The 27,022-nt window shown below is 37.7% G+C and overlaps 1 protein-coding gene and 1 long non-coding RNA gene across 2 annotated transcripts in view; one reads left to right on the forward strand and one right to left on the reverse strand.

Moving 5' to 3' along the window:
• fstl4 (follistatin-like 4) overlaps window positions 1-27,022 on the reverse strand; it is a 214,188-nt gene that overhangs the window by 23,394 nt on the left and 163,772 nt on the right. Inside the window, 7 exon segments of the mRNA XM_085175331.1 lie at window positions 1-68; window positions 3,476-3,594; window positions 5,096-5,122; window positions 11,391-11,525; window positions 14,622-14,783; window positions 17,828-17,948; window positions 22,550-22,716. The exon segment at window positions 1-68 is cut by the window's left edge and continues 82 nt beyond it. Coding sequence (XP_085031457.1) covers window positions 1-68; window positions 3,476-3,594; window positions 5,096-5,122; window positions 11,391-11,525; window positions 14,622-14,783; window positions 17,828-17,948; window positions 22,550-22,716 — 799 coding nt within the window.
• Window positions 5,986-13,479, forward strand: LOC146510252 (uncharacterized). The gene is made up of 2 exons (XR_014876525.1): window positions 5,986-9,659; window positions 9,862-13,479. It is a non-coding gene; the product is annotated as an uncharacterized LOC146510252 (long non-coding RNA).

A 27,022-nucleotide genomic window follows, 5' to 3' on the forward strand; every position in this document is an offset into this window, starting at 1 on the left:
ATGTTGACTGCTGAGGACCACACACAGTGTTGAGGTGACACCCCCTCACCTTTAGGGCACATCTCCTCCTGGGAAGAGCCAACAGAGGAGAGGAGGAGAGGTGGAGAAGAGCAAGAGAGGAGGGAAAAGGTTGGGAGGATTTACTGGTGTGTTTAAGATCAGCACTGTGATGCTTTTTATTGTACTATTCATCCATGGTTACCGCTAGGTTAAAAAAAAAAAAAACGTTCTTTTTTCCCTTTAATGTCACCATGTCCCTTTTATGAAATAATAGAAAATGGTTAAAAAATAATCTAATTTTCAGAAGCCAAACCTTCTGAAATACAGCTGACAATTCTAAATGAAAACAGTTCAAAAACATAAGAAAGAGACCTGAAAATCTACACCTATAAGGAGCTGGCAACTGCATTCTTTTTGCTTTTATTTACTCTGACAACTGACAATTAAGTCTTGACTATACCAATAACATCAATATTATTTAAATTAAAAAATACAAAGCACATTATTTAGCATAATAAGGTCTTTACTACTGCTTGCTTTATTTCAGTTATGCTTTTAATGATTGTCTAAATGGCATCTGTAATAACTATTAGTCATTCTGGATGTTTCGCTTAGAAAACTAGTGTTTGCATCCTTAACATTTAGAGGGCAGACTTTGCAGTAATTTCACTCAAATATCGACTGACTCAACATATGTCCCCTGCAGGCCCTGTAGTCCACCGTCTTTGCTGACGAGACAACTATGCACACACTCCCTCACTTACACTATACTGACGTAATCATTAATGCACACACAGAGGTTGTGTTCCCAGAGTTGCCACCTCCTCTCCACCTCACCAAAGTGGAGAAACTGCTGTTTATAGCAGGAACTGGCTAACACATGGCCTATTGAGTTTGTATTGATCTCTAATACAATTACAGGCTACTGTAAAACCCAAATCCCTCAAAAGAACAAGAACTTTTACCATCTAAAGCGCCCTGCTCGAGGAAAAGGATGTTCTCTAGTGGATTAAAAACCCCAGGTATATAGACTATATGCTCTGTAGTTGTGAGCTGTTGACTAATGGACATGAGTAATCCTATTACGTTTAGTCAGTTGAGGAGTCATCCAATGACATCAGAGAGGGAGGAGGACGAAGGATGGCCTTGATCTAGGTGGTAATTTCATACTGGACTGAAATGAAGAACTATAGAATGGACTTAAAAAAAATGGAATAAATTAATTAAATAATTACAATATATCTTAAATATAACTTACTTTTTATAATTTGGCTTGACTATATACTTACTGACATAGTTTACTAAAAGATGAGCATCTATATTGAACAGCATAAAAAGCTAAATGGCATTTTGAATTTAGAATCGATGATAAGTGTTAATCCACTGCTTGTCATTTTAAATTATACAATTCAAGGTTTTATCCACGAGATTTCTGGTGAGCTGTTTGGGAATAGGATGTAGACTGGCTGGCCACTTTGTTAGGTACATTTGTTCAACTGCTCAATAATACAAATACTGAATCAGCCAATCACATGACAGTAAGTCAGTGCAGGTAGGTATGTAGTTATTGCCAAGATGACAAGTTTAAACTGAGCATTAGAATGGGAATGAAATAGGATTTAACAGACTCTGAATGTGACATGATTGCTTGTGCCAGACAAGCAGGAGGATACTAGGGCTGGGTATCGTCACTGATTTCTAGAATCGAATCGATTCGGGGAAATTTTGCCTCAGACAGTCAGAAATATTGTAATTCTGATCACTTATCAGTACATATCCATATTTTTATATCTATAAAAACAAAGCTGATACTTGTGAGACTTCATCAGAGGTGTACGCATTACAGCAGATGTCTTTGTGTCAACGTAACAGAGAATAAAACACAGAAAAACATGAAGGAGATTTTCCTGGCCTGGCTTTTTATAGCACATGACTGCCTTAGAAATATTCTGCAGTAGAACAAAAACGAAAGAAAACCATTAATCAACATCTGAACATCACCTGATGCTGCTGAAGTGAAGCAGAGCAAAGTTACAGAGGTTTTATTAAAGACACAGCTAAGCATTTTGCATAATTTTACATAATTTTAAAAAGTAAAAAAAAAACCCAAAAAAAACCAAAAAAAAAAACCAGTGGCCGACAGCGCTGTACACAACGGTAGACTGGTGCGTAATAAGCAAGTGAATAATGCAGATAACAGAGATTTTTAGACGGGAAACTATTCCTGAGAGAGAGAGACAGAGAGCTCTGCAGGAAGTGTGATTTCATTGTGGAATAAAACAGCAAAAGTAAGAGGGAATTCATGACGATGCTTATGTGAAGCGAAATGTGAAGCATAGTTTGGATCTTCTTTTGCTGCTGGTTCAGTCAATATTGTTTGGAGAGAGATAAAACCTGCAGCTTCAGAATCCAGCACAAAAAAATACATAAACACAGTTGTTGAAATTTGGGGAGGTTTAACCTGAGATTCTGGCGTTTCGGGCAAAATACATTTATATTTAAAAATTGATTCAGGATTTTAATGAATCAATATCACATTATCCAAGCGATAAATCGATAATCAAAACCCACCCCTGGAGGATACATCTGGAGCAACTACACAATGCTGTTGTGTACCTAAGTAAATGCTTATTAGCTACATGTAAATCCAACACATTTTTTAGAAAGATATAATATTAAATATCTTATTGAAGTATCACACATGAAAGTCTGTAATAAAAAAAAGGCAAGGCCGTTAATCCAAACCTAACCCTGCCCTGAGTTTCTAGTGGACTGCTATCGAGTACAGATGGGTTACTAAGACCTGCATACTGGCCTTTAAGCTAACAAATCCACAGAATTAATGTTCAAAGGGTTAGACATGTGGAGAAGGCGGGACCCTTTTACAGTGTGTGGGGTCCTCTCTCTTCAGTGGTCAAGTAAAAAAAAAAAAAACACTGCTGCATTATGTTTTTATTTTGACAGCAGTTACAGAGATGTTTAGTTTGTTTGTTCTGTTTGATGTTTTTTCTGGTTTCAGAACAATGAAAGGGTATCCTGATTTACTCCCTATACTCAAAGATCTTGAATTTAAAGGACAAAACGCCTAAGATTTTAAAAGATAATTACATGTTTCCCTTATATAAACACCTGGTACCTCATAGTCATTCTTTGTATTATGGTGTAAGAAACTAATACCTTTTTACTGACTGCGATATACTTTTATGTTGTACCATGGCATGATGAATGCATGCCACACCTACTATAAAAAAGTGATGGGGAACACACTGAGTGGCATTCTTCTACCTTACATGTAATTTGATTTTAAAACACATCTGCTCAGCAGTGACAAACACCACCATCCTGAAATCTATTTAGTAAAATATAGAGGAAGCCTGAAACTCACCTATAGGTCAGTCATTAGCTAATGGGCGGCACTTTTTGTGTATTTTCTTCTTATTGAATTTAATCCATTATTAAATTCACATGCACTTACATAGGTAGCGACAATCCTCTCTGTCCGCTTCAAATGTCTCCGTATTTCACATTCACTAGGCTGAAGAAGAGTGATGCCCTCATCAGAAAACACGTAGAACATGTTTCCCACACTTAGCCCTAAAAGTCAAAACAAGCGGACAGGAAAACATATTGTCAAAATACTTGACGAAGAAATAAATATTAAAAGAATCCAGCTCCCATCTTTTCTGTCATTTGTGATTGGCATTTAAATTTTCCTGCCAGAGGAAACACAGCAAGACGCCAGTTAGCATGTTAGCATGGATGGGCAGTATGTGGCTGCCAGCTGTTTGACAGTGCTTATAAAGGATCCTGTCAGCAACTTGTTCACAGTCTAATACAGCAAGAGACATAAATTAAAAACACAATTTTTCACATGTATTCTGCTAAGTCTAAACTGCAGCTAAAAACCTTATCAAGGACTCAGCAATCCTATGTTCCCTAACCCTAACAAATTATTACTCCTTCACATATCATTATTCACACATATATACAGTGCTTAACAAATTTATTAGACCACCTAATAAATTAGAAGAAATTAATCAAGCATAAAGAAATCACTAAAATATTAAAGTCGTATCTTAATCAAAAAATAATAATGTGCTTTACTATTCTGTCTACTTTTTGTAAAAACAGCAATTATGAAAAATTATAGAGCCCCAAAATAATTATAGTTTAGCAATAAATCTGCCAATTTTATCACTTTTTTAACCATTACATAAAGTTAATGATAAAGAAAGAAACTGTGGCATAAACGTTTCAGTGGGTGGTGGTCTAATAAATGTGTTAAACACATTGCATTCATATATAAATGCAAGCTGTATGCAAAGAGAAAAACTAGTGGTTGATATTGATTTGTTAGACTATTAGGATATTGCTTTTTGCACAAAAGTGCTGTGAGGTATCAGACCATTTGTATTGCTAAGCAATTTAAAAAATGAAACATAAACATGCAACATGAGTCATTAAAGCGAAAGAAAATATCTGCTCACTTACAACCCCCACTGTTAACAAGATACAAATACTTCAGTTCAAGAGCTTACACTGTATTCTAAACCACTCTGACTTCTTTTAGTCCTGTGGTGAACATACTTTGTAGCAATGTATGCAAAAAACTCCAGATTTGATTCGTATTCTATTCTAAACCACATTAAGTTTTTCAATGCGCTGCTACTAGAATGCATGTACCTGTGGTAATGCTGATGTGGTAATAATATTTATTCCATAAATACAGGATGGATTTATATACTGCTGAAAATCACATGGCTGTTTTTCTTGCAGCGACCATGCTGGGTCTGTGGTATTATTTGTAAAATACATAAAATCCCTGCTTCTGTGCAAATGTTCCCCTTAGGTGTCCTGAAAAAAATGTTAGAAAGCACACTAAGAAAAGGATGAAACACTTTGAGCATGCAAGGGAGGAAAACTTAAAGAAAAGTTTTGCTGGAAACAAAACAACTCTGAATCTTCTGGACAGCAGGGCAAACATCTTGGTAAGTCATATCTAGCCAGCTGCAGACCCTGCAGAGCTACAAACATGCACATCACATTTTCCTATTCACAAAAATGCAAAAGTGTTTTGAGAAGTGTTATGTATTACCTTCTTCTCTCCACAGAATGTTTGCAACTGCACAATCAGCCATTGAGCAAAAGGAAATGGAGAAAAAAAGGAGAAAAATATTATTCCAACCCAGCAAAATGTCTTCAGAAATAGGAGATAAGTTCTGTCATGCCATGTCGATCCAAAATACTATGTTTGACAGATACAAAATGTTCCTCACTACTGTTGACAGGTCATGCTTCCTCTTAGATCAAGACATAACTCTTGTCTTCAGAGAAGACGTGGCATCAATTATTCGGTTTCATTTTCTCTGACCCAGGAGCTCTTTTTAGGTATTGCTAACATGTCAAATGATGCAACATAATGAAAGACTAAAATTTTAGAGAGAGCTAAAGTATTTAATTTGATAGGTTAAACCTGCTTAAAACAGATTACTCCATAAAAAAATGTAGTACCTCATAAAACCTGCTTTTCCCTTTATTGAAACATTTTAGATGACCCCAAAGAGATTTTAGTCAGAGGCAAAGAAATATGATCAGCTTGCATATTTATGCATGAAATTGTCATAAATAACAAAAAAATGCACCGATTTCTGTCAAAGGACTTATGATATTGTCAGTCTCTCAAGACAGTTCAGTTCAGTTCAGTTCTTTTTTATTTCAAATAAAATATACATATACATTCACCAACGTTTCATAAAATCATTCCATGCAGTTGTTTGAAAAGGAGTAGGCAGAAGTATATACTTATTTAGCCCTACCCCCTCAGGTTTACATCCTCATCATCTAAATTTGAACAACAAAAACGTATACATACATAACGCCTTCAACTTAGAACATAACATCACAAAAAAAATATTTTCTCATGTTCAACTAAACTATATTTAGATTTGCTAATTTGCAGAAGAAAATAAACAGTCATCAGTTTGACTGCTCTCTTGGGTTAATTGCATTTTCTTCATTCTTATACTTATTTAAAATTTCTTTTTTGAGTTTTATTTTAAACTGGTTTATATCACTACTGACCTTTATTTCTTCTTCTAACTCATTCCAGAATTTAACTCCTGCTATTGAAATAAACATCCTTTTCAATGTTGTTCTTACTCTTTGTAATTTTAAATTCCACTTCCCTCTAAAATTATACCTCCCTTCTCTTTCTAAGAACCATTTACTTATTTCGATTGGGAGCATCCCTTTCCTTGCCTTATATATTATTTGCACTGTTTTAAACTTCACCAGATCCTGGAATTTTATAGCTTGCGTCCTAATAAAGAGTGTGTTTGTGTGAACCCTATACCCCTCCTGATTTATTAGTCTAATGGCCCTTTTCTGCATTATATTTATAGTCTGAATATTACTTTTATATGTATTTCCCCAAACCTCTACACAATAACTCATGTATGGTAATAGCAAAGCACAATATAACATATACAAGACCCATTCAAAGCCATAAAACCCCCACTGAGTTCATATTACAAAGAGCTAATTTTGGACAAGTTAATTGTCCTAGATAAATTATATTTGGACCCTAAACAGTTAATCTGCTGCCTTTCATTTGTCACTGACCTCACTATTTCTCTTTACAGTACCAACTGAAATGTTTAAATTGATTTAAACTCAATTTTATGGACTAACAAAAAGGTCAGTCTTAAGTGTTTCAGAAGTGTTCACAGAGATAAATGATCTTGCCTAAGGGATGGCAGTCTCAGAAGCACTTCATGTTGCAGCTCTGCTGTAAAGGCAAGATTGATAGATAGCAGTCTGAGTGAAACACCTGACATTCCTTAAGTGCCCTGGTCAAAACTCAAAGACACCATAAGATATTTGACGGAAGACCTAAAGATGGCAGTTCACAGACGCCACCCATCTAACTTGATAGAGATTGAGAGGCTGTGATAAGAAAGGAAAGACTAAGCCAACTGCAAACGTCCATAGACTTAGCCAAGGAGGCACAAAGCTGTAACGGCTACTGAAGCAGCCTCCCGCAACTTTTATATTTAAGAGTCTGAATACTTTATTCTGTAGAATTTAGTTTTTAATTTTTAATACATTTGCAAAATGTTCTCAGTATGTCATTATGGTGTTTCAAGTACAGATTAATAGGAGAAAACAGCAATTTTGTTTATTAGGAACAAAAATAAAACTCTTTAAAGTGCTTGAAAAGCAAAAGTGGTCTAAAATCTCACAAAATGACTGCTTTGCTGTGTGTGTTCACAGAGGGGGATCTCTTAACTGCAGACATGATTATTTTGCTAATACTTCTGGTATATTGTTCCTGTTCCTGGATAGGCTGACTGAACTATTCCCCACGAGCAGCTCTTTACTTCAGTGAATCAACCTCAGGAAAACACATTACAGACAGACACAAACCTACATGCTACTGTATTCTTCTGGCGTGGAGTTTTTGATGTCTCCCATAAAATCAGTTGTTTCCTACTATAAAAAAAGGAGCTCAAATAGGAGATTATTGTGCCTGACATTCATCTTTTATCCGTGCCACCCTGTCTCAGCAAACATCGTTGGCGATGTTTTCACAGTGTCTAGTCATTGCTGAAAAATAGTTTCAAAATGAAAGTTTGCAAAAACGTTACCCCAACGTTAATTTTAAGCTTAGACATTTGTTGTTAGCTTTTCGAGTTAGAGAAGGTTTGTGTTTACTTATTATTTTCTACCTTCTTGTCTTTTTTATTGATTAGGATAAAATGAGAAAACAAAATCACTTGATATGAACAGTCAGAAGAGATGAAACATCTCACCTTGAGTATGACTCAAACCCTCAGCCTTTTGAGTTTCATTCGTCTAGTTACCCTACTGAGGTAATCAACTTCTTGTTAAAAAAAACAAGAGCATTCATAAGTCTATGATACTGAAATCATGGACAGGGAAGGGATAATTGTAAGGATATGATGCCACAAATTAAAATTAGATGCACAAAACCATAAACAGCTTAAAAGTGGTGTTTATTAAAAACAGGGCTTAGTAATACTAGTCTGTCTCTTGTATTTGGAAAGATGTTCTGTGGACATCTGTTCAGAGCCATTGACAACCCATATGTCACTGACTAATTGTGTGGATGCCCTCAAAGGGCATCCAGAGTTCCTGTTTGTCTTTATTGTGTCGATGCCCTCAAAGGGCATCCACACTATTGAGTTCCTGTTTCTCTTTATTCTTTATTATTCCTCTAGTTGCTTCCGTACGTTTTTTGCCGATTAACTACTCCCTCAATTTTCAGCCGATTTTCTCCATTCAAACTTTAAAAAATTCTGCTCTTTCTGCTAATGCCAGCTATGACTTTTGGTGCTCGTAACTTCTATACTTTTTGAGATATTGAATTTTTTTTTGCAATATTTTTTGCCCATTTCTGCCATATTATCAGTGGCCTCACTGATTTTCCTTGCTGGGCTGAGCTGTGTTTTAGCTCAGTGAGATGAGCAGCCGTTCTCAGACTGGGAGGCCCGGGTTCAAATCCCGCTTATGGCAACATTTCTTTCAGTTAACGGTTAAACTTTTTTTAACTCTTTTCAGCAGAAATTCTGCTAATTCACCTCTTTTCAGCAGAATTTTTAATTTTTTCACCACTTTTCAGCACAAATCCCAGCTTTTTCAGCTGTTTTCAGCAAAAACCTCTTTTCAGCAGAATTCTGCTCATTCACCTCTTTTCAGCAGAAATTCTGCTGATTGAACTCTTTTCAGCAGAATTTTCACCTCTTTTCAGCCCAAATCTTAGCTGTTTTCAGAAAAAAACTCTTTTCAGCAGAAATTCTGCTGATTCACCTCTTTTCTGCAAAGTTTTCAGCCTTTTCACCTCTTATCAGCACAATTCTCAGCCACTTCTGCTCATTTCAGCAAAATTGTCAGTCTTCTTTGTCTCTTCTTTTGTGAGAATCACTTTGGCTCAGTGTGATGAGTAGCCGCCTTGAGACCATGAGGGCCAGGTTCGAATCCTGCTTAGGGCAACTTTTTTTTTTTCACCACTTTTCATCAAAAATTTCTCCGTCTTTTCCCCTTTCAGTATAATTTTTGCTTTTCACCACTTTTAAACAAAATTTTCTGCTTCTTCACCTGTTTTCAGCAGAATTTTAAGTTTCTTCACCACCATACAACTTTTTGCAACTTTTCAACTTTTTCAGCTTTTTTCACCAGACATCTTCAGCATTAAGACATCCACACAGCATTTTCGCAGGAAATGCAAATTTTTCTAGTTCTTTATTATTCCTCTAGTTGCTTCCGTACATTTTTTTGCTGATTAACTACTCCCTCAGTTTTCAGCTGATTTTCTCCATTCAAACTTTAAAAAATTCTGCTCTTTCTGCTAATGCCAGCTATGACTTTTGGTGCTCATAACTTCTATACTTTTTGAGATATTGAATTTTTTTTTGCAATATTTTTTGCCCATTTCTGCCATATTATCAGTGGCGTCACTGATTTTCCTTGCTGGGCTGAGCTGTGTTTTAGCTCAGTGAGATGAGCAGCCGTTCTCAGACTGGGAGGCCCGGGTTCAAATCCCGCTTATGGCAACATTTCTTTCAGTTACCAATTCAACTTATTTAACTCTTTTCAACACAAATTTCAGCATTTTCACCCCTTTTCAGCAAAATTTTCAGGTTTTTCTGCTGTTTTCAGAAAAAACTGAAATTTTTCAGAATTTTCACCTCTTTTCAGCACAAATCTCAGCTGTTTTCAGAAAAAAAAACTCTTTTGAGCAGAAATTCTGCTGATTCATCTCTTTTCAGCACAACGTTCTGCTTCTTTACCTCTTTTCAGCCCAAATTCTGCTGATTCACCTCTTTTCTGCAAAGTTTTTAGCCTTTTCACCTCTTATCAGCACAATTCTCAGCAGCTTCTGCTCATTTCAGCAGAATTGTCAGTCTCTCCATCTGATCTATGTGAGAAAGAGTTTGGCTCAGTGAGATGAGTAGCCGCCTTGAGACCAGGAGGGCCAGGTTCGAATCCTGCTCACAGAAACATTTTTTTCACCACTTTTCAGCAAAAATTTTCTGCTTCTTCACCTGTTTTCAGCAGAATTTTCAGTTTCTTCACCGCCATGCAACTTTTTGCAACTTTTTCAGCTTTTTTCAGCAGACATCTTCAGCGTTAAGGCATCCACACAGCATTTTCGCAGGAAATGCAAATTTTTCTAGCTACATATGGTTTGCAGTAATCTAGTCTTTACTGTACTCCTCACTTTAATGATGCTCTGATGCAACCTCTTCTCTATGTGGAAACAAAGTCAACACCCGTTTGTCTACGATTCAGTTTTTACTGTTGTTCACAATCAGTTTTGACCAGGGAGGTGATGTTGGGGTTTCAGCCATGTTTGCTTTGGTGTGGATACGACAGAGCTATATAGTGTTGTGGTTTGATCTTAATACTACTGTAAAAGAAATGTGGCTTTAAAGTGCAGCTGCTGAAATGCTGCTTCACTGTTGGTCTAATATGAATATGGTGATTCCTTCTTTATTTTTCAACCATCTGAAGGCATAGGGAATTGGCTCACTGTCAGCTGACATAAAGCAGTTTTGGTGCTTATTAGGTTCACCACTTACTGCATTAAAAATTTAGGAGATGCATGGAGCATTTGCTGATGCTTGTCTGCACAGGACAAATTTGAGCAAGCTTATTTTTTTTAAATAATAGAGCCGTCCACATGTTGGTAAATGACTGTAATTTGTTTGTGCTATGTCTTTATTACATGTCTGAATTTTATTTCATTATACATGATGATCTGACAATCGTTTATTGTGGATGATGTTCTAGCCTAGTCTGTATAAATAGGTATCGCTGTGCTAACTTCCCTTAGATTTCTCAACGATTAGTAAGTGCACCATCAAAAACTGTTCAAAATCAGCATTTTGCTCTAGTCAAAATCAAGCTCCTGCCTTTCCTTTCTATTGAACATTCAAAGAGGCAGCAGTATAGACAGTGCATCCAGGTGAAGGCAGGCTTATAACTGTTAGCGCAATCAAAACGCTTTGTGAGCACAAAGACAATAAGAGTTCTTATCACACCACCTGTCCAAGGCTTAAACAAGTAGAAAAGCTTAAAATCAAAATATACTTGGCTGCTGGCTTAAACAGCAGAGTCCTTTTCTTTTACAGTAACCTTGCAGGTAGTGGATCCACATGAGCAGCAATGGGAGGCAAACAGGCAAGTTGACCAGTGTTGTTTCTGATCTCAGTGTCATCAGTACATCAGTTTTCCCTTCTCAATACTTTCATGTCGGGAATCATTTTTTCCAAAATATTATTTTCTAAGCTTTTCTTTTAAAGTAACTCTTATCAATTCAAATATTGACTTCTTACATAAATAGTGAACTGTGACTCTGTAGGACTTACGAGTCTTCTTAGCCGAATCTTCAACAAACAGAGACGAGATGTCCTCATCCACTCCCACTTCATTCTTGGCAATGCACGTGTAAGCTCCTGTGTCCTCGTAGCGGACGCTGCCAATAAAGAGTTCACTACCGTTCGCTAAAGAAGAGAGGAAACAAAATCAAACAGGTATACACATTACTGATGCAAAGCTACTATACACTACAACCATCTTCAGAGTGTTTATGTTTTTATAACAAACTTTTAAATTTCTCCACTGTGTTAAAATTCTGTGGTCGAATCATGAATATATGTGTGGTCGTGCATCTAACAGAAGCACAATGAACCAAATACAATAATAATGCAAGTAATGTGTCCTCAAAGGTGCAGGGGAATAGAGACTAAAGACACCTGGGAGCTATAAAAAAACCCCCACAGAGTTTGATCAATATTCTTGTGTCCACAGGCATTTTTTATCTCAATGAAATCAGAGACATTGTAGCTACAGTGTAGCAGCATGTACAACTTGGTCAGACTCTTTTCTGGTCTATATCTGGTCGCTGTGGTTGATGAATACATTTAATAGTATTCAATCAAAATAATATAAATTTATTATCCCACTATCCAAAGATTTATACAACTGGTGTCCTAAATTAACACTGGTACCAACCAATTTTTTTTTTTACATTTCTGTAGTGGTAAATTAACCAGTATGCACAATCTCATAATTATATTTTATATTGCTAATATATAATTATTGTTGAATTTTCAAATTTCTGGTTTAAAAAAAGTTTAAAAAAAGTAAAGCACATTGCTATTTATTTTAATTAAGATACCTAATTATAGTATTTACTATAATAGTTTTACTGGTTGTATGCTGCTGCACATACATGAGTTACAGTTTTTTCCCGTACATACGTGCGGCACAACACTGTTGCTCTCAAGTTTCAGAATCATATTCTGAATCGATAGCGACAGGTGATGCCGGTGACGTTTAGAGACAAAAGTCAACATCAGAGGTGAGCTCTCTGATGTTTGCTGCGGCATGCTGTAGCTTTGTGATCTAGAGCTGCACTCTGATCCTTCCTGTAGTACTTCATTGATCACACGAGGGGAATTTGTCACAGTGGAGCTCTTACAATCCAGGATGTATAAAAACATTAAAGCAAGCTTTCATTTTCACCCCTTTCTATACATCACCTGACATAACATTTAGATAACATCAAACATAGGCACCATCCTTTTTCCTCACATATACAGGATATGATGTGCTCCACCTGCTAAAACTTAAAAGCATTTTTAATGGAGGTCTTTCTATAGAATCCATAAACAGCAATGTCGCACACAGCTTGTTAAAAAAACAAGAGAAAAAAACAACTGTTCTTCATCATAACCTTCTAATTCATGCCCAGTGGGTTAGGAAAAAAAAACAACACAGACATTGATGCAAAGCTTTTCACATTAGTGAAATGTCTTTTGGATTCTGATAATAATTCTCTTTTATCGGAGGAAATGCGTGCAATGCTTTGAAGTGAGAGTGCCTTAAAGCACTTCTAACGTCTCATGGAATGAGACAGCACTTTAATTACTTCTAATTCATACTGATGTTCTGATCAATTCTTATTAAAAACCACTGAATCAAGCACTTAAATGAGTGTTTATATCCTCTGCATGTTTGCAGCGCCTGTGATGATGTGACTGGTTTTGTCTTAAACTGAAGCGATCTCATTTTCTTAAACGGCTCCCCGCAGGATTACTGCATAGGTGAACAGGACATGTCACCTGACTCAGCAGCTCCTGTTACCTTTATTGGGCTTTAAAGCACCTTTTAACTCACTGTTGTATTACATTTTTGCACACCACAAGTGAACTGCTCGACCTCAAGTAAGAAAGAGTAAATTAAAAAAGTGATCACACAGTGATAGTAATTCATCAGTGGTCTCACTTAATGTGTTATCGGTTTCCATCGTGATGCTCTGTAGCTTTATAATTGCTGCTAAACAATTCAGATATATTCTTCAATTCAGTGACCATAAATGCAGCTTAAGTTAATAAGCTACCCTTGACCAACAAGGTAGGTGGTACAGAAATATATTGCCCCAACACACACACACTCCAAAAAAAGAGAAAAAACAATCCACTGATTCTTCTGGGTCAGAGGAATTATCTGTAATCTCACATGTTGAGATTTTCCTGCGTTTCCTGTTTGATAACAAACTAAATGACAGAAAATATGAGGCAGTACTTCCTTTACAATTCAACTGTGGCTCGCAATCAATACTTCTTATTATCAGCTGTCAGTGCGTTGTTCAAATTTTACAGAAACCTATGAAAAAAATGAGGATAGGGGTAAGACTTTATATTATCTTTATTAAACTCCCATCAATACAAGTGTGTTGCGGAAATAAAATGGTGAATTACTCTTCCTGTGCTTTGATCACTTCCTCCCCAACCACGGCCAGATTAAAAAAAAGGAACTCTGCGCTACATAATTTGCTTTTCCATGCTATTCTTTTCACTTACCTAAATGTTGTTTATTGAATAAGTACAAATGATCACTTTAAATAGGGCTGCTGCCCCTTTCTGCTGCCCATATTAGTTGGTAAATCTGAAACAGCAGCTACTGCAGTGTTTATACGGTGGTGAACCTTGCAGAACCTCCTTGTTTGAGTGTCTAAGGGTTGATAACAGGCTATTACCATAGGTAATGACCCACACACAGCCAATAAACTTTCCTTTAATGAGAACTAGGCCGTAAAAAGGGAAGTTGTGCTTCCTCTCTCTGATATTGAGAGTGTATCATAAAACAAAAAAGCCTTCTTGCCCAAACAAGTTGTTGCCGTCTTCTGTCACACAGTGTATTTCTTTTTATCTTCAATATCCCATCTCACTCACCATCTAATAATAAGAATATTTACATTGTCAGAGGAGCAAAAGGATGTAGTGAAAGAGGGCAGCTGAATTTCTTTTCAATCATGGTTTCATCACAGTGGTACAGAGTGCAAATAAACTGAAAGTATAAGAGAAATTATTACTGTGGACAAGTGGAACCACTGAGTTTTCAATAAAAAAAGTAGCAGCTTGAGTTTCAAGATTTGTTTTCATTAGTCTTATACACTGTATATGCTTTTTCCATTGTACACTGTTGTTGCTGCGTATTGTGCACTTGGAAGAAATCGCTTTACCGCCGAGCTGTGACACACAGAGTCCGCTAAAGCACAAAATATGCTGATAGCAAAACACTGCAAAACTCACCTATGAGAGAGAGCTGTTTGGAGGATCTGGGCTGCAGATCCATGCCATTCTTCAGCCAAAGGAGTTTGGGATTTGGGATGCCGTCGGCGTGGCAGTGGAGGCTGGCAGATACGCCGGGCTCCTGAGCCTGTGTCTCTGGATAGACCAGGATCACTGGAGGGACTGGACGCATATACACAAAACCAAAAATACAAATGGAAATAGTAAAGCGGCAAGTGAAAACATAATTACACACTGTTTCATTGGTAGACCGTAACTCCTGGGGGAATATAACACAAACACCCACACGCACAGTGGGCAGAGAGGAATTTGTCTCACCACAGCATGGGATATATTCACAAATAACAAGAATCCAAGAGCTCTGGGGCTGCTTTATTACAGCTTGAGTCCTGCAAGAAATAGATGTCGGACGTATGTGCCACTTACCACCTCCTTTGGAGAAAGAGCCGTAAATAGATGTGGAGAAATTGAGGAGGAAAAATGAAATATGAAGTAATAGTTTACATGAACAGGTAAGATGCTGTTTTCGGATTATTGCGCTTTGCACATTTTGCACCGTGGGCCAGCTGTCAAATTCTGACAGACCCTTCCTCCAGGAGCTTACTCACCTCTCCCATTCAGCTTTCCTCATTTTTTAAATGTTACCCCTTATAGCTCTTTTTCTCTCCTGTTCCTGTGTTTAAAGTGCTGTGCAAAAGTCTCGAGCCACCCTTTGGTTCTTTTCATTTTCAAAGAGCCAGACGTTCTTGTAATCTTTTAAAAAAGTCAAGTAACTCGAGGGATGAATCAGTGTTGTGTCTACGCATCCAGAAAATGTAGCCAAGAACCAGTTTTAAATGATACCTTTAGGCACTCTTGTTATTTTGCAGCCTGTGGTAAAAGAACATAATTTCTTTTGTTGAATCTATGAAAAATGACAAAGCAGTCTGACAGGAAAAAAGTAGTGTTTTTGGCCAATAAGGTAATTCAAATATCTAAATATTTGGCATATTTTGCCATGGCGTGTAGTGTGTCCTTACAACGCATTGAAGAATCATCTTCAGTAGATGATCAGTATCTGAAAGTCATGTTCTTAAGAAACATGAAAACATTTCAGCAAAGACCTCACAAAGGACCCGACAGATGCATCTGGCCCTTCACTTGATCTCTTTACTGGTCGCCCATGCCTCTAGAACCTAGAAATGGTCTCAATGCTGTGTTTCAGGCAGTGGTGTTGGTGACCTTGTCAAGGTTAATGGAGTTATGAATATAGAAAATCTGCATCAGATTTTGATCCACCATACAATGGCATCTGGAAAGCATCTGATTAGCAATAGCTTCTGTTTTTAAGCATGACAGCGATTCCAAACACACTGGCAATGCAGTAAAAGCATACCTGGATAGAAAAACACACAGTGGAACAATACAAGTCATAGATTGACACAAAAGAACCAATTTCCAAACAGGAGCTTTGAGTGTCTTTTAAGAAGCCTGGAGAACAATTCCTAAAGACCTCCAAGTTTTGGTATTGACTTCCACGCTCTTTACAATTGTCCAAACTCTGTTTTTTGCCTTATATACTGTGTTTCCATGTATGTTTGCAGACGTTTGAATAAATCACAGAATCTCTGTGTTGTTTTCCTCACAAAGTATAAAGGTTAAAAAGAGTTTCTTGACACCTTTTGCACAGTATGTCTACCTCAAATCCAACATTGTAATGACCTGCCTTATCATCCTACAAAACACACATATGATGAACTCCTTCTTTTGCATGCAGCAGGCCTCTTCTTGCCAAAAGTATCTATAATATATTCTGTATGTGTCACATCTGTCTTTGACGTTAACTGTTCTGTGTCATTACCAAAACAGTACTTAACTAAACCAACCCTTTCTCTTCTTTCAACATTAATAATGTTTTTAACTTTTTGACATTATTAATGTCAAAGATTTCATATATACCTCTCTTATACTGTCATACTATAGGGTACGGCCACAGCTACTTCACCAATACTAAAGCTGCAATATGATCATTCCTCTCACCAAAGAAAAGAAAGCACAACAGGATACAAACCGCCCACTTAGTATAATGTGGCACTTGGCTCATTTCCATTGCACCTTATCTCACCTTGTCATATCTTATTTGAAATACCTTGAATCCCTAACACAAACATTTGGTAATTGCTCTTTCCTGATCACTCGCCCTTCAGTCCCCCTGTCTGTCTCCATGACTCCCTTCACATCACTCCCCCTCCCTCCTTTTTTTGCGACAATTCCACAATGCAGCTGGATTTCTTTTCAATTAGCAAGTCAAAAAATACCAAAACAAAAAAAGGACCCATTGTGATTCCTCGATCGGAAGAGGCTTAGTTTAATCATTTGTATTTTGCGTTTGAGGCTGAATACATTCAGATTCAAAAACAAAAGCACAGTTTAAGGGGGTCACCTTTGTTGTGCTACAGGTGTGGCGCTTTAAACTTTCTTGCAGGTTTTTCTTTCGAGAGATGTTGAGTAAAGTATAACAGTAGCAGAGACGAATACCCTAATTTCGGTAATTATTATGAGTGAGGCAGCGCTTTGATAACTTCAGTGGTGTTCTGTGTTTCTGCTGGTTTCTAAACAAATACCAACGTAAGTAGCTTTTATCCACTGCACAGAATCAGCTGAATAGGCTGCATGCACTCACATTTCATTTGCAGCCTAATATGAAATTATGTTTTGCTCTTTGGCAAGAGTTACTTTGATGCAATGCTCTGTGCGCCCTTGTCTCCCGAAGCTCTTGTATGAACCATGCTACTTAAAAGATATTTAATCTTTTAGTTTTGCCTTTTTTTTGTCATATATGAAATTAAATTTGATATCTTTTGCGTTTTTTTCTTCGTCAGGCAAACACTTTTATTTGTCTGACGTTTGCTAGACTAACACTGGAATAGATAAATCTCCATTAAATAGCTTCTTGAATAGAATGATTAGTTATTGTGAACATTATTCGATGGTAAGCCCTAGCTCCAGATAAACAGACTAACAAGACAGACAAAAATGAAACAAACAAAGTTTTTTCAGTTCATTACGACCTTTGCTGTACTTTTGGAATCATTGTTATGCTACCAAATTGATGTGAGACCAGCAAGACAACTTCCTGATGATATCCAAACACTAAATGCCATCATTCTTTTCCCCAGAATTTTGTCCACATCACCACTGTAAGTAAGAAATGAGCTACTACTGACCATTCACCTGGAGCACATGTGTCTGATAGAGGTCTTCATAGCCGTAGGCATGGCAACTGTAGTTTCCCATGTGGATGGTTGTCACCTTAGTGATGTACAGGGAGCCATCGTCCCCAAAGTCCTGAGATAGAGGGAAGAGATGGATGAGTAAAATTGAGTGAGAAAAGAGGCAAAAAGGCAAATGCGGTGAGAGGGCGTGAAAAGTAAGGAAGAAGCGGGAGGAAAATTAAAGATGGAAAAAGAAGAGTGGGAGGTGTTGGAGAGGGAATACCGGTGAAGAATGGGGTGCAGAAAACATCCACGGGGAGTGAGGTGGAAAAATGAAGGTATCTTGATAGAATAAATAGGGATGCTTGAAGGGAACAGAGAAAGCAGGCACACAACAGCAGGGAGTGATGGGAAAAGACAGCAGAGAAAAAGAGTGATGCGAAAAGGACGAGAGACCATGAATCAATGGTTTCCCTGTTGAGCTGAAGCAGGCAACAGGGAATTTGATCCTCCTCTCTCCCTCATCACACTGCCTCAGCCTGATAAATGGCAAGGGTTAAAAATATAAAGCCCATTAGGTTGATGAATGGAGCGGGTTGTTGTTGGTGCAGCATGCGACAGTCACCGGGGGGTTTCCAGCCACAGCTTAGGGTGGATTAAGGCATTAAATAGTTTGCTGTCCCACCAAGTGGCAGAGCAGATGTCCTGATGCAGCTCTGTCATGACATGGAAACCACAAATGGCAGCTCTTCCTTTTCTCTTTTCCTTTTTTGAGGGCTCTAGAAATTAATGTGACCTGACAAGGGGGCGGCGTTGTGACAGGAAAAATGTGAAATGATTTTCCCGTAAGATAGATGGAGGAGCTTAGGCAGCCTTTCAAGTTCAGGATTTACAATTAAGGGAAGAGACAGCGCTACACTGGCAAGGACAATTAAAACTGAATGGGCCATTCGGACTGCAAAGTAGGACTGTAGTACAGTATATAAAAAACAAGGGACTGAGGATGGTGGTCTCCTAAAACTGACATAGTTGAGGTACCTTGGATTTTATCTTCAGTATGTCAGCTGAAATTATGTTTTGGTTGGCTGTAAACTTCAAAGTAAGTCACATTTATCTGTGATACGCGTCATATCACAGATGAGTGATCTCAGGCACTAAAATGTAAACCATAAGGCTTAACATGTGTTGATGTAATGCTCTGCAGGTCCACTTGACTGTAGTGCAACTGGGCATACATCGTAATGGTTAAATATAAGATTTTCTTTTAGAGGAAACAATTCAAGTCCAAGGTAAAATAAATTAAAACCCCGTTTTTCATCGTTGACTAATACATTTACATGGTGATCAAGCCTGCGTTGTCTCTGGGTAGCTGGTGCTATTACTGCCTAAGAATAAATGGGAGAGACCTGGCCTGCAAACCTCATCATAACGTAATGGTATTAGCCGTTAATATTTGAGTTTGTGAAATGTGCTGATGACACATGGACACAGAATTAAAAAAAGGTATTGGAGAAAAATTACAGGGTTTTATTACTAGTCAAGGAAAATTACATTATTCAAGGAAAATTATACACTTGAATAATAAGAGCAGTCCCAGAGTTACACAGAAAGATGGTCAGTGGCCACATTCAAATTAATAGATCTTAAATCACTCGCGGAAATTATTCCTTTCACATGCAAAACTAAATCAGAGTCTCCTTTGGTTGGTTCTCTAATGTTAATCATCATTAATTTGCCTTGATATACAGAATAGAGCCGAGTAGTACTATAGTAGTAGTAGAAGTAAGTATCTGCTTCTATATGTGTTTAATACATGTTAGCAATGCATATGCATATGGAAGCTCTCTATTAACTGTTTTTTGATGAAATATAGCTAATTTCATTTCCCAATAATCAGTTTCCTATTGCAGCACTTCATATGAACTGAAAAGTGAATCCACCCATATACACGGTGCGTTACTTTTTGGGGGCACAAAATGCCTTTTTTGTGATCGCTGGTGAAAGCACTGAGAAAGAAGCTCAACGGAAAGAGAAAAATATGGGCAAAGCTAAAAAAAGAAGAAGAATAGACTGACTGTGATAGATGCTCAGCTTTCTGGTTTCAGTGAGGTTATATGCCAGAGAGCAGGACTACTTCAAAAACGATCAAATAAAACTTCTGAAAACAATCCTGTTTCCATTCTGCACGGCTCAACAGGAGAGAAAGGTGTGCTGAAAGGACTTCGACAGGAGAGTAATGTCCCGTCCCTCCTGTCGCTGGTCACCTCACAGAACCACTGTGGTCCAAATCAACTTGTACAAAATGCTACACAATAAAAATAAAAAGTCTTAAAAAGACAATGGATCTGTGTTTGTAACACCCTGCCCAATTTAACTGTTCTTACATATGAGGTTTAGAGGGAAGTTTGCCTTGGAAGCTGCCTTGCATATGGATATTAAATGCATAGATTTCTATTATAGTCCTGTATAAATTGCAAGAACATGTGCACATGTTGAGATGAAATATACCCTGCATCAATGAGATATAAAATCCTAGGATAAACTTGAACATTTACCTTTAGCCCTTTATGAACTAATTTATTTGGATGTCTACATTTTCATTACTTAATGGCTTCTTTATCTTTCGTTTAGCCAGGAAGTCACTTAATCTCCAGAGATGGCTGTCCAAACTAGCTTAATTGACCAGTTGGCCACAAAAACTTGGCACGTTGCATTAAGTATGCAATTTTTCTTGTTCTTTCTGGCACCGACATCCAGTGTGTGCAGAATAACACAAAATATTAAGAAGCTCCACACGCAGAGGTTATCCCTTTCATTAATTCTGGGATTTTGTTTTTAAGCTTCAAGTTTGATTTGAGTGACTAAAACAGAAGCCAAACAAACTCAAGCTTCCTCTCTCCCTCCATTTAGATCACTGTGCTCTGTGAAAATTCATTATGCCCGGTCAAAAACCCCAAGGGACCTCTGTTGCCATCACCTCTCCTCCAGTCTCCACCTCAACACTTGACATTGTTTATCCGCTCATCATCACAGCGGACCAACAAGGCTGCTCATTAACATGCAATTAGTGAATTGTGATCCGGTTGTGGATAAAGCAAGGCCGGCACTGCGCTTTCACCTGTGCAGATGTGTCTAAACAGGAGCACGGCGACATAGTTCATTAAGCACTGAGCGAGGTATAATTGCACCATTTCATGGAGGGTGCAAGGGAATCGTTGTTTTCTTTATTTAATTTCTCTCCTTGATTTTTGTCCCCATCCTGCCCTGTTTTGGTTTCTCAGATGCTGGTGGATTATTAGGTGGGGTCGCGTGATAAGAGGTTCTGTTAAATGAAGAGCACGAGATTCTCTGCACACCTTCCAACATTTCAGATCCCCGATGAGCATTTTATAAGTACCACAAGCAGTGTGTGAATACAAAAAGAAAACAATATGCTAGTGATTAGAGACTAACTGAAAAACTCCCAGAACTCTTAACGCTTTTACAGCAGCAATGTGATTATCTAATTTTAAAAAGTGTTAATAGACTTTCTGGTTTCAATCCATGTGAAGAGCCCTCCGACTGTGCCCCCATGCTGCTGAAGTTTACCAAATATTAATTAGGCGGTCCACTCAGAAGAACCTTTGGCAGACAAACACGCTCACATGCTTTAAGGTTGTGCGTGTGCATTCTATTTAAGTCGATGTCAAGACTAATAAATATGTTTTATAAAGTAACTACAGGACTTAAGTAATTGTAGAGAGTTTTCTCATGAGTGTCTGGAAATTTTAACCAGCACAGTTTTACTAATATGTTTTTATATTTGCACAGATCACTCACAGAACTCTCAACCTCATTTTCAACAGTAGATACACAGCAAACAGAAAGTTGGCAACTATAGGTGGTCAAGACATTTAATTAACTGGCAGCTGAAGAATCAAATATTTGTATCTATGGTCAGAAGAAACAAAGCAGATGAAAAGTAGATGGTAAATTTTTGCTTGCTTCTACTACAACAGCTTATAATTATGGAAGCCAGTTTCCACCACTAAAAAAAGAAACAAAAAAAGTATCCATAACTCGAAAATTCAAGTTATTTTCTCAAAATTTTGAGTTAGCTCTGCCAATCAGTAATCTAAGTGAATAACGTCATTTTCTTGTTACCCGGAAGGATATGGCGCAGAGGAATGCACACTCAAAACCAGATTGCAACAAATTGGCACTTGTGAGAGTACGTTTGCTGATAGCAACTCCATGTGATTCAGCTAATAACACAAGGATTTCATCATTTGTGAAGCCACGCTGAAAATAATCAGCAATTTGTGCATTCTTGATTGGCTGTAATACTGGTAGCTTAGCTGTAGCATTTGTAGCTGAGGGCTTCAGCTTCCGGGTAACTAGGAAATGACGTCATTCACGTAGATTACTGATTGGCAGCGCTAACTCGAAATTTCAAGTTACTTTTTTCAAAATTTCGAGTTAAGAAGTCAAAATTTCAAGAAAAAAACCCTCAAAATTTTGACTTATGGATTCTTTTTTTTAAGCGGCGGAAACGGGCTTCCATATATAATACCTGACTTACACAAGCAGTTTATGTACAAAACCTTATCCGCCAATAAAAATCAAACAACCTCAGTTTTTAACTGGTTATAGCCATAAAGAACCAGCAACTTGACTTTGTAGTTGTGTCGTTTGTAGTTGCGCACCAACAGCCACAAATAATTACATCAGCCATGGAAAAAGACATGAACTCACATTGATGTCCTCCAGGTCCAAGAAGTTTAAGATGATGCCATTCCTCTTCCAGATGACTGGTGGGCGCAGAGTCCCCTGGATGGCGCAGGTTAGGACTGCACTTAGGCCCACTGTTACTGTGGAGACGCTGATTCGCTGGTCCTCGGCCAGGCTCAGCTGGACAACCTCTGTTGAAATGAGAGCATGAAGGAAAATAATTTGCGGTTGGCAGAGAAAGAGACAACAGTAAGAAGAAAAGATTGAGAAAAAGGGGAAGATGGAGAAATAACGAGAAAAATCACAAATCTGAATGAGTGCTGATGAATTGGAACTATAGCCAAGCTGAACACATTTCTAAGCATTCATCTCATTACAAGTGGACCGAGGAGGATAAACAGCTGTCCGGCTGTGAAGGATATGCAGTATGAAGAAAGACCACATATCAGAGGACACACAGCCAGCCAAATATCATTCTTCTCATTAAGGGAAATTTATGTTCATTGAAATGGCCGTCCAATTCAATTCACCTTTACGGCAAATTAAGAATTATTCTTCTCTGTTCCCGCTGGCGCTATAAATAGTATCTGTCGCCAAGATGTGTGGCCAGGCACCAAATCTACATGGTCCCTGTAAGACTTTGAATCCAAAAGCTTCATCATATACTTTGTACTGTCTTAAACGTAGTCCGTTTAATCTAGACTATTTTAAACAGCGTCTTAATTATAAAGTGGGTCATGGGATATATTATAACATGAAACATGTATTTTAAACTATTAAATATATTGTGTGGCCTGTATTGCTCCACACCACCTCATCATTTGCTTTCCAGTTTTTGTATCGGTTTAAAGTTGATGCATGTATGCCTGCTGCCAAAAGATATTATGTGTATCTGCAATTCATTTGAGTCACACCTGACATGATACGTGATCCTACGTCAATACTGGCTCAGGAAACAATTCAATAAATGTAAGTAACACAGATACCTGACAAAAATCTCAGTGGAGCCAACTGAGAGCAAAAATCAGCTCATATGTAACACACACACACACACACACACACACACGATTTTATCAACTGATCCTGTTACATGACTTTGCAGCACTGAAATAGTTATAGAAAGGGTACAACACTGAGGATACAATGGATGCGAAAACGCACAAAAAATATTATTACTGGAATCCTTGATGACGCTAAAGACCAAATGCAATCACATAATATTACAGACTAATTAACATATTTTAATTGTTAAACATTGCTAAATATAAGGTAGTTAATATAGTTAAATATAAGGAATAATTTGAGTCCATTAGACTTCCTGACCTATGTAAAAGGAACATTTATTTAGACACCATTGCAATTCATTTACTTTTTCTACCAATATTAGCGAACAATAGATTTATGGATATTCTCTTTCATGTTCTGTGGCATCTAACAGTGGTTTCTAGTGTAATTGTTATTCAGCGCGTTACTGCCCGACTTTGACAGTAGTGTCATTTATTTATTGCAGCTGCTAAAATTAGTGAAGCATTACAAACTTGAAAGTATCTGCCTGCCATGGAGCTTCTTTTAGATCCAAAAAAATGTTGAGGAACTGATTAAGAATAAACTAAACTTAGCGTGATGACATATTTTTACACACCTGACATTTTGCTATCACAGCTATCCGAATGCTTGTAGAGAAAAAAATGATTAAAGTTTCCTAACTTCAGCTTCCTCTCCATGTATTTAATCTATCATCACATGCAGTATCATAACACATAGACCTACATGAAGAAAAAGACTAGAACACTCCTAAATTCCTGACTGAATAACAGTGGTGAGGCCAGCATCACAACAAATCGCCATTTTGACATCCACCAGGAACAATATTTCATTGTCCAAACAGACTTCAACGAGATGGCTAAGAGACTTTGAAATGTTTGTTGGGGAACTTGCTGTCTGGAATCCGACTGTGACAAACCCTGTTGTAAAAGACCCCGGGATATTAGCTGTCTGTTTCACATAGCTCTCCAGATGATAGATATATCCATGCTGACAGCTCGGTCTGTCAGTGATATTTCAGAATGCCTTGGGTACAGTACACTGCCAGGTCCAACAAAGTTATAATTCAGCAGATCAGTAATTTGGGAGGCAGAACAGGCTTTGAGTGCCATGTGGACAGATGAGGGATGAAATGCATTGATCTGACATGGCTTGGAGGGGTGATTTCAGGTGGTACAGTGAATTTCAAGTAGACCACTGCTCACTCTGAATTTAATACAGTGCAGTGGAAGCAAGACCTGTGTAGCTTGCTGTGTGTTCATGCAATGAATGCTCACTCTTAAGACAGACGCAACCATCAACAGATTATTTAAGGGTAGAGTTAAAAAGTCTCCATCTTCATTTATGAAATGTAATTAATATGAATTATGTGCAGAACAGCTACAGTTTATACAAGCAATAAACTGTAGTCTGTAGCAACTGACTTAACACACACTCGTAGATTTCCTTATCAAGATATAATATCAAAAATCTGGTCCTTAAACACAGCAGCAAATCTAAAATAGAGCAGCTAAAATCAAAAAAGTAATCAAGGTGATGCAAGTGCCCAGTCCAAAGTCCAAACCTTAACTTGTCTGACGTCCTGTAGCCTTAAGAGAGCTGTGCACAACAAAAGTGTGCAAATCTCAATGAACTGAAAAGTTTCCTCCAAATCAATGCGAGGTACTGATAAAATCATACAAAAAACAATTGCTGCAACTTGTTGCTGCCAAAGGCGGCTCCACAAGCTCCTAAATCATGGGGTGTATTTAGTTTTTCAGACTCTATTTCTTCATTTTGGCTTAGTTTTTCTTATTTGTCACGAGTTGTTGTCCACTAGAGTTTGGTTTTAAATAATTTGAAATTTAATAAAGACCAGATGACGTGATATGTTCTAATAGATAAAACCATAAAATGGATTAGGATTAGGGGTGGGTTTTTACAATCGATTTATCGATTAAAATCGATTCTGGCTTGGATAACGTAAAATCGATTCATTAAAATCCTGAATCGATTTTTTAATATAAATTTATTTTGCCCGAAATGCCAGAATCTCTGGTTAAATCTCACAAAATTTCAACAACCACCAAACAGCTAAGACAGTAAATGAGAGCAGGAACACGGATTCTGCACACAGACTTAAACACACAGCGCAACCCGTGGATCAGAATCAGTGAGATGTCGCCTTTCTCACCCGACGGCACGGACACGGTCGGGGCTGAAAGCCGACAGCTCGCCGATTCTGATCTGTCGGCGGTCCGCGCTTTGTGTTCACGCCCTTTATGCGCTGATTCTAAAGCTGTCAGTTTTATCTCCCTCCAAACAATATTGACCGAACCAGCAGCAAAAGAAGATCCAAACTACCCTTCACATAAACATCGTCATGTATTCACTCTGACTTTTACTGTTTTGCTTCAACCACGTTGCACAGCTCTCTCTTGCTCTCTCTCTCTCCCCCTCTCTCTCTCTGTACTGTTTTCTGCATTATTCGCTTGCTTGTTACACACAAGTCTACCGTTGTTTACAGCGCTGTCGGCCAATGGGTTTTTTTTTTCGTTTTATATACTTCCGAAAAGAAAACCTAATTTCTGCCGTTCAATACTGAACAAATTTAAACTTTTTAGAATTATGCAAAATGAAAAACGCTTAGCCGTGTCTCTAATAAAACCGCTGTAACTTCAGAGGTAATGTTCATGTGTTGATTAATGGTTTTCTTTTGTTTTTGATGTACTGCAGAATATTTTTATAAAATCCCAGGCCAGGAAAATCGCCTTCATGTTTTTCTGTGCTATATCCTCAGCTACTTTGACACAAAGGCATCTGCTGTGATGCTCACACCTTTGATAAAGTCTTGCGTGTGTCAGCTTCCTTTTTATAGATACAAAAATATGTAACTGTACTGATCTGAATTATAATATTTCTGACTGTCAAAATTTCCCAGATTCAAATCGAAGTGAATCGAATCGAATTAAATCGAATCGTGGATCGAATCGATTCGGGACCTTGTGAATCGGAATTGAATCGATTCTAGAAATCAGTGACGATGCCCAGCCCTAATTAGGATGTTCTTTCTTTTCAGTATAACTGCATATTGAGGCTGTTAACTCCAAGTTTGCAATCAGTTTAATTCCACAGACAAATTCTTGCTATAAGAACTAACTGCGTACTGAGGAAAAGGGGAAAATAAAAAACTGGTTGCACTAGTATGCTGTGTTTGTGTACATAAATCTCTGTTTAAGGACTACATCAGGTATAGGTTGGTGAATTTTAGATAGCACTGTTTTTATCTCTCTTTTGGAATGAATACCTTCACTCCATCCTGTCAGAAAGCAATATGGCAGCAGTGAAAAGATAACCTTCAAAGCCCTAAAGCAAGGCAGTTACCTTGTTGTTTGCAAACCAAATCAAACAGAAAATGCACCGTCAATCCAAAATCGGCAGCTGTGTTTAGATGTTTCTGTCAAAACATCATCG

Source organism: Neolamprologus multifasciatus, chromosome 10 (genome assembly GCF_963576455.1).
Source record: "Neolamprologus multifasciatus chromosome 10, fNeoMul1.2, whole genome shotgun sequence".
Taxonomy (NCBI): domain Eukaryota; kingdom Metazoa; phylum Chordata; class Actinopteri; order Cichliformes; family Cichlidae; genus Neolamprologus; species Neolamprologus multifasciatus.